Source organism: Monodelphis domestica, chromosome 2 (genome assembly GCF_027887165.1).
Source record: "Monodelphis domestica isolate mMonDom1 chromosome 2, mMonDom1.pri, whole genome shotgun sequence".
Taxonomy (NCBI): Eukaryota; Metazoa; Chordata; class Mammalia; order Didelphimorphia; family Didelphidae; genus Monodelphis; species Monodelphis domestica.
In genome coordinates, this window is record NC_077228.1 from 69,786,772 (window position 1) to 69,795,463 (window position 8,692).

An 8,692-nucleotide genomic window follows, 5' to 3' on the forward strand; every position below is an offset into this window, starting at 1 on the left:
GCCCTTAACTTTCTTCCTCCTCCTCTTCCTCCTTCTTCTCTTCCTTCTTCAACTCCTCCTCCTCCTCTTCTTCTTCTTCCTCCCCTTTCCTTCCATCTGAGAGTCAATACTGTGTATTGGTTCCAAGGCAGAAAAGGCAAAAGATTGGTAAGGGAAAGGCAATGGGGTCTAAGTGACTGGCCCAGGGTCACCCAGCTAGGAAGTGTCTGAGATCAGATTTGAACCCAGGACCTCCTGTCACCAGGCCTGGCTCTTAAATCCACTGAGTCATCTAGCTGCCCTGGTCCTTACATTTTCCATGGGAAAAATCAACAAACACATAAAACTGGTGGAAAGTGGGTCAAAGAACATATTGTGAAGAGGTATGGTATGGTGGCCATGTTGTAGGGATGGCCAGGAAGTATCCTGGATCCTGGCTAGGGCCAGGGATGCAGGAATGGAGCCCAGAGTTTCATGGTGGGAAGGCGGTGAGGATATGAGCCAGGGAGCAAATGACATAATATGGATTGAAAAAACAAAAATTAAAAAAGAAATTGCACAAGAAAGAACCTAAAAATAAAGACTCTCGCCTTTCTTTTCTTAGTTTATTTCCTCCTTTCTTCTGTTTGCCTCAATTCCCTCATCAGTAAAGAGAGGATGATAACACCTACCTCTCGTGGTTTTGTGAGGATCAAATGAGATAATAATTAGACAAACAGCAATCCAATTGGAGTTAGAGGAGGAATGTCCATCAGCAGATGGGCACCGAGACAGTGGGAGAAGGGCTATTCTAGAGATAAATATAGCTTTCATTCCTTTTATTTGCTTGAAGAAGAAATCTCTAGGGGCTTGAAGGATGACAGGATGTGAAGTGTATGAGAATGGAATATGGATACCCCAAGCAGCTTTTCAAGATACCACAGAGGCTGATATTTGGGTTAGAGAGGGACTCTGGTGCCAAAGTTCAATCCAATCCAATGTCCATTTAGTGGTTGCCAGCAATGACATGTTGAAGGGGTGGCACTCAAGATGGTGCTACAATACTCCCAACTACCTCTGATTCCTGCCATGAGTATCATGGAACAATGAGTGCAAGATCAGATGGTGGCTTAAGCTTAATTTTCTGTGGCCACTACCATAACTAGCTCTGCTCTGTGCTGACAAGATTAGGGTCATAAAATCCTGCCCAATATTAATAGCAATTGGATTTTTATTTGTTTTAGTTAAACATTACTGTAAATGGAAATGATGATTGGGAAGGGGAAGGAATTCAGTGCAAGAATAGTAATAATAGCAGGGTTCCTGGGTACCAGTCATACCCTGCTAAGGGCAAGAGCATGCCTTTCAGACAAAGGCTTTAAGTTAGTAAATTTTACCTGTGTTTATCATGGAATTAAAGTGACAAAATATTCTACTTAACGCATAGTCTTATGATTTCCTGTCTCCATGCTTTGGATTTTTTATTTCTTTATTCTTTCTCTACTAACAGCCATTGACTACTTTTAGGAACATTTTTTCTTTTGTCTTATATATCCTCCATCTAAACTTTACACCATTTGAAATGACAATTGTGTTATATTAAAGAAGCATTTTCAGTATTAAAGTATAAAAACCAGTTTTTGTCACTATCAGAGCAGTGAGGTGATATAGTGGTTAGAGTTCTGGACCTGGAGTGACACTTCCTATCTGTGTGATTCTGGGCAAGTCACTTAACCCCAATTGCCTACCCCTAAACAGTCTTCTGCCTTGGAACCATTACTTGTATCAATTCTAAGATAGAAGGTGAGGGTTAAAAAAAATGCCTCTCCCAGCCCATCCCCTGCCTTGAATTAGAGATTAGCCTTAAAATACCATGTCCTCTTTGTAAGGTGGTTTTCTTTACTTAGAGCCTTTGTCTGGGTGAACTTTTAGAGAATGAACTTTCCTAGCCTTCATCTGTCATAGGACAAGCATGCTAATTTGATAGCGCCTTCTCATATCGTTTCTTCAAATGGGATTTCTGGGTATGCAACCAGTTTTAACTCATGGCAGAGAGGATAGGCTAGGCATGCTTTCCCAACTAAATGGCTTTAGAACCATTGTGACATTGACTATATTCAGGAAAATGAATCTTGCCTTTATAATTGTTATCATAAATATAAGCAAAAATATCATGATCTTCCTTGGAAATGTGTTACAGACATCCAAGGAAGACCTTCTGCAAGCTGACTTCGAAGGTGCTTTAAAGTTTTTCAGAGTCCAGCTTCCAAAGAGGTACAGGGCAGAAGAAAATGCCCGGAGGTTGATGGAACAAGCATGTAACATTAAGGTAAGATGATTGTTTCATTTCGTGACTTTCACATGTAATGTGTATTTAATGAATAAAGGTGGAATGAGAAGAACAGCAAGAGGATGTGAAAAGAACTACTAAGTCATTCTTTTGCATGTTGTGGGTTTTGCCAGGATTAGTGAAGAAAAATCATGTTACATTTTGCCTTGGTTTTCTGGTGGTCTGATTTGTCATAAGAGGATGTACTTATTTTTAGTGTGAAGGATTTATGTCATGAAACGATTTAGATTCTTAAAGAGATTTTTCTCAGGTTGGTGGATATATGGTAGCTTTTTGTGAAGGACAGCAGGTCCAGCTAGTGACAACTGGAAATCAAAGAGTTGCCCAAAAGGTTAGGGTCTTGAATTGGTTGCTATGATGGTGGTTTCCATAGCAGCAGATTTGATATTCTGCTTTCACCATCTGGCTTAACAGTGTTCAGGGCAACCCAAAAAGAGCATGCCTATGCAGTTCTTTCCCCTCTGAGAAGATCTAAAAAACGTTTGAGCATCTAATCTGACCTCTGCCTCCATCTGTCCCATATACATAGAAATTATTGCAAGCACATTGATCTGGGAAAGCTGATGAAATTTAAAAACATAGACACTCTAATATTTTAAACCTGGACTAGGAAGGGTTTCACATCTTTATCTGTCTAGATATTTGTAGTATTAAGTGACAATAAGGATGACGATGAATTCCTATGGACAGTGAAGTGTATGCCTTGAACTTTAAGCGAGCAGACCTCAAGACCTCACCCTCTGCCTCTCCATAAGATATGCCTGATTTTCTATCTGTTATATATTCCATGAAGTTTTGTTTTTTTTTAAATAAAGGATCATAGAATATTCATCCTTGAGAGACTTTAGAGGTCATCTCACACTCCTTTTACTATACAACTTTGCAGAGACATGGCGAGGATTTATATAAATGTATATAAATCTACGCACAAATACATGCATAAAGGATGTCCCAACAAACTTAGCAAGTTAGAACTGTAGGACTTTTGGATCTCCCTGTATATGAGTATTGGTATCTTTTATGAGCCCATATATGTCAATTGCTGTTTTTACTTTATTAATTTCCTCTCAAATTAAAAAAAATATTCTTTGTTACTAACAATTTATTGCCGATTTTAGTTGATCACTTCCTAATTTTAAGTCTTTAGTACTTCTGATTGCAAACTATCTTCATCTTCTTGACCTGTACAGATATTCCCATCATCCACTAAAGGCTCGAGGTCTCCCTTTAGGTCTTTGGACGTTCCCTAGGTACCACTGTAGCTCCTGTGTTGTCTATCAATTATCTATTCACTCATTCTACAGGCAACCCACTTCTCTTTTTGATTATATGATTTCTGGGTGACATCTTCAATGATACTTTTTGTACTCAAATTATCATTAGCAAAATACTGCAACTTGTGTACACTTACCTTACATCTGCTCTTTGGGTCAACTATAGTTTCAATTTTTTTGGAATAATGAAGAATATCATATGGGGGATGAAAGGAAGCATTTATCTCAAAGGTGAAAGGGTGGAAAAATAAAGGGATACTGGTAAAAAATTTTAGAAGGTATGTTTTCAAAGGAAATTTCCTCCCATCCCCAAGGGATAGAGGATTAAAGAGACTAAAAGACTAAGAATATCTATCCAGCCTTGGTGGAGCTGCAGGGGACTTACTTTTTCACCATAGAACTGATAAGTCTTTATAGTGAGCTGAGGTAGCCAATGATTGCCAAAGAGAGAAAAATGGGATTCACAGGTATAAATAATAAAAGTTGTTGAACAGACCTAAAATATGGTTTGAAAAGAAAATTCCAAAAGTACGTGTTCAATAAAAGCTGGGTGATTTAATTATAATTAATCATAAATAGGATTTTTGTGGTTATACTTTCCCCCCAAAGTTATTTGGAGTACTTCCCACAGTACTTTTCTTTTTCCTTGTAAGATCTACAAAAGATGGTCAGATGGGGAAATGTATCCTAATCAGGAACAGCTGAGCCTGGAAACTCTGTCTCCTGACCTTTTGCTCGATTATGTGGGATCCAGGTATACAACTTAGAGAAGATGTGAGTAGCAGAAACACTTAGGTAGGTAGGATAAGAGTCAAAATATCACAAATACAGTGGTATATGCCAGAGATTTTAAAAGAATTATGATTACTGTATAAGAAGAGGGTGTATGATAGGCAGGCAGCTTGGTATAATGGAATACTGGTATAATGGTAAGAGAATAAAAAGATCTGAGTTCTAGTTGTAGCTTTGATAGTAGCCTTCTGACCTGATAAGTCATTTGATTTCCTCAACCTTTGGTTTCCCCATTTGTAAAATAAGGCTGATTATAATACAGAACCCACTTCCAAGGTTTTCTTGAGATTGAAGTGGGTTAATATATGTAAAAAGGACATCATAAAACTTAGTCATATAAAAATGTCAGCTTGTCATTAGAGATCCAGAATAAAGGTGATGTCATCATTATAAGTAGACGACTGTTTTGATTAACCAAAATTCCTTATTTTCAGCCTATTTAAGATTAGTATCATGATTTCCATAAAAGATGACCTTAGAGATCATCTGATTTAACTTCCTCATATTAGGGATTGTAAAATAAAAATAATAAGGAAAAATACCACCTAGAGACTTGCTTAGAAAGTTAGTTCTTAATCAAAATTATTTCTTTCATCGTAGCAAAAGTCAGAGGAATATTGGCTTTGTTCTCAAAGTAAAGTGATAAGTTTTAAAGGCCAACTTCTTTGTATATACATTTTATTAATAAGCCAGTCCTAGTTCATTGTAAGCAAAGAATATCCTATTCTGGGGGTAACTAGATGGCTTAGTGGATAGAGAGCCAGTCCTGGAGAGAAAAGGTCCTGGGTTCAAATTTGGCCTCAGACATTTCCTAGCTGTGTGACCCTGAACAAGTCACTTAACCCCCATTGCCTAGCTCTTACCACTCTTCTGCCTTGGAACCAATATACAGTATTGATTCCAAGATGGAAGGTAAGGATTAAAAAAAAAATAGAACTAAAAACAGTATATCCCAGTCCTCAACTTATAAGACCTAAAATGGAACATTATTTTCATAGTAAATTAATCATCAGACTGATTTTTCTATGGAAAATAATCACATGCTCACAATAAACTGTTATATATAACAATAGCAACAATAATAATAATTCATATTCATATGGCACTTTAAGGTTGGCAAAGTCTTTTATGCCAGCATCTGAAAAGTCTTAGTTCAGTTGTAAGCCATCACCCTACTTCATATATGTGAAAAGTACATTTTAAAATGTAAAGTCATAAAAATTTCAATCATTATTTGATTCCCCCTATGAGGTAGTTGATGTTGTTATACCTATTTTACAGGTAAAGAAGCAGATTCAGATGATTTTCATAGAAAGCTCAGAGCAGTTAATTACTTGTTCATCATCATAGGCCCAACATCAGAGCCAAGATTTGAACCCAGGCATCCAAATCTAGCAATCCTTTCTTCTTGACCAATCTCTGTACAGTTTTTATTCTGACAGAAATCCATCAGTGACTTGGTCCTTAGGTTCTGTGGTGTTACATGAGGCCCCAAGAAGGACTAATGATGCCCAAGGTTGCCGCCATATTGCCAGATAAGAAGTCATGGATCTCTTTGCTTCTTTAGTGTTCAAATCCAACTGAGCCAAAGATAAGGATAGCATGGGATTTATTTACCTTTTCCTGAATATTTGGTTTCCTCTTTTGTAGTTAGAAGCTTGGTGGGAGGGGAGCCAGGAAGACCTCTGTTTACAGCTTGCCCCAATATATGTTGGCTTTGTAGCCTTCTGCCCATTGGTAAGCCCTCTACCCATTGGTAACCCCCCAGGGCACTCTCTAGAAGTTGTAGAAAAGGTATTGACTTTCTTACATGATTGGATGTGTAAAATCTCTATCATTCCTTATTGCCTCAGGAGTGGGGAGGAGAGTGAGGGAAGAGAAAAAAATTTGAAACTCCAAATTAAAAAAAAATACAACCAAATTTAAAAATATCTTACATGTAATTTGAGAGGGGGTTCTATTTAAGAAAAAAAAAAGAAAAAGTATTTACTTAATGATAAATCTTTCCTCACATAGAATTTCCCTATATTAAGGAAATCACTCCCATTCTCCCTCTTTTATGGTTACTGTTCAATTCTTGTTCCATTGTTTTTCAGTTGTGTCTGACCCTTCATAATCCCATTTGGAATTTTCTTGGCAAAGATACTAGGGCAATGTAATGTTTCCTTCTCCAGCTTCTTTTATTGATGAGGAAACTGAGGCAAAAGTCGTTAGGTGACTTGCCTAGGGTCTTACAGCTAGGAGATGTGTAAGGCCAGGATCTCCTGGCTCCAGGATTGACTCTTTATCCATTGAACCACTTACCTGCTCCTAAAAACATTTAATTGTTTTACTATATGCGTGTTTGTTTTTATTCACTATTATTCTATGTTCTGTCTCTTTCCCCAAATATTATGGGCTAGTTATATGAATGAATATTTTAATGTTACTCCTATATTTGATTTTAACATGGAAATTAAAAAAATAATTTAAAGGAGAATTTAGTAACTAGAAGGTATTGTCTCCAGTATTTTAGATTTTTATGTTTAAGTGAAATCCCATCTAAGCATTCTCCAAAATTGTAATCTGACTACTTTAGAGGCTAAATACTATTGAGGATTGATTTCTCTTGGATTGATGTCACATTAGTAATAATAGCAGTTAAAAGTTGATAAAATATACAGTCCAGTGTTGTCTTTCAGTAATTTTTGCAACATAGGAACTTGTTGTGAATTATTAATGCTGATATACTTTCTTCTCTTGGTAAACTTATTGCTAAGCAAAGTCAGTTTTGAAAAAAATTGTAATGAATGCATAAAAACAAAATATTTCCACCTAAAAGTGTCACATTTGAAGGATTGTTCAGTGATAACAGAAGAGGAGAATCTTAATTTTATTAGGAAGTTAGAAGGCAGAATATATAATTGAGGAGGAAGAGGAAAAAAACGAACTATTGAATGTTTGGGGTGATGAAGAGGAAGTAGCAGCCTCTTGTGCTCTAAGGAATAAAAGTATGTGGATCCACTGGGCCGTCTCCAGGAGGAAAAATTGTTTAGTCCTGGTCAGAGGAAGAAGAGGAGTAGTAGGGGCAGCTACTATCTTAGGGTGCCATTGTGCCCACTTCAACCAGGCACCCTGGTAAAGTGATCTATATTTCATTATATCAGGAATATTTTTGCACTAACCTAGGAAAGCTAGACTACATGTTGATTATTTATTCTTGGCTTATTTTTCATGTGGGAAAATTCTTTTTTAACAAGGATTGACTTCATATTAAAGCTTATATTTAGCTTTCTTATAACAGCATGGACCTTCTTGTGTTTCCACTTACTTTCAAAAGTCTCTCTTCTATTCCTCATTGCTTGCCTTACCACCATGTTCCTAGACTTACCTTAATTTGCAATGCAACAAGTTATCCCAATGAGTCTTGCTACCCTCACCTGTGATTCTTCAGCATCAACCTGCCTCAGAAATTAACTTCTTATTCCCAGACTCAGTCTCCCTGTCTGGATAGATGTCTCTTGGGATTGCTTTTTTTAAAAAACCATTTTCAGTTCTTTTTGTTTGTTCGATCCAAAAGATCACATCCAGTTTAGAAAAGTGGTACCCCATTCAATAGGAACACAAGCCACCATACAAAACAGATAGAGATAACTTAGTATGAAAATTGATCCCACAATAGAAGTCTTTTTATATTTGTGAGAGAAAAATATCAAAGCCACAGGTACAAAATTAAACCCTATTTGATTTAGATGATAATCAGTGTCTTTGGATTAATTCAGCTCATGAACCCTTTAGTACTTACCTGGTAAATAAACTGTTAACATGTGTGCGCATGCGCATGCGCGCGCACACACACACACACACACACACACACACACACACACACACGGTTCCCAAACCTTAAAATAAAACCAAAAAAATACATCCTAACCCTCACTTACCTAGGTTCTTCAGTCATTCAAGCCTACCCTCAAAACAAAACAAAGCAAACCTAACCAAAACAAATATAACTAGATTCTACCCATAAAGAACAGTTAAAAAAAAAACAACTCATACCTTCTTAGTACCAATTCTAAGACAGAAGAGTGGCAAAAACTGTGCAGTTAGGATTAAGTGACTTGCCCAGGGTCACATGGCTAGCCACCCGGTTCTCTATGCACTGAGCCACCTAGCTGCCCCAAGAACATACATTTGTGGGAGATTATTTGATCCCTAGACCTCTAACCTATTTGAGCTGATCTCTACCTTATTGCTAAATCAGTGATTTTACCCCTGTGCTAATTCCTAATCGGTACTATCCAGTTTAATGTGATTCTGTAAAGTGATTCTCTCTCTC

The 8,692-nt window shown here is 37.1% G+C and overlaps 1 protein-coding gene across 6 annotated transcripts in view; it reads left to right on the forward strand.

Annotated features, from left to right (window-relative positions):
• RABGAP1L (RAB GTPase activating protein 1 like) overlaps positions 1 to 8,692 on the forward strand; it is a 705,349-nt gene that overhangs the window by 556,026 nt on the left and 140,631 nt on the right. For all 6 annotated transcript variants that reach the window (XM_007480823.3, XM_056815570.1, XM_056815569.1 and 3 more), the window contains one exon: positions 2,159 to 2,287. In XM_007480823.3, coding sequence (XP_007480885.1) covers positions 2,159 to 2,287 — 129 coding nt within the window. The remainder of the gene's footprint in view (positions 1 to 2,158; positions 2,288 to 8,692) is intronic.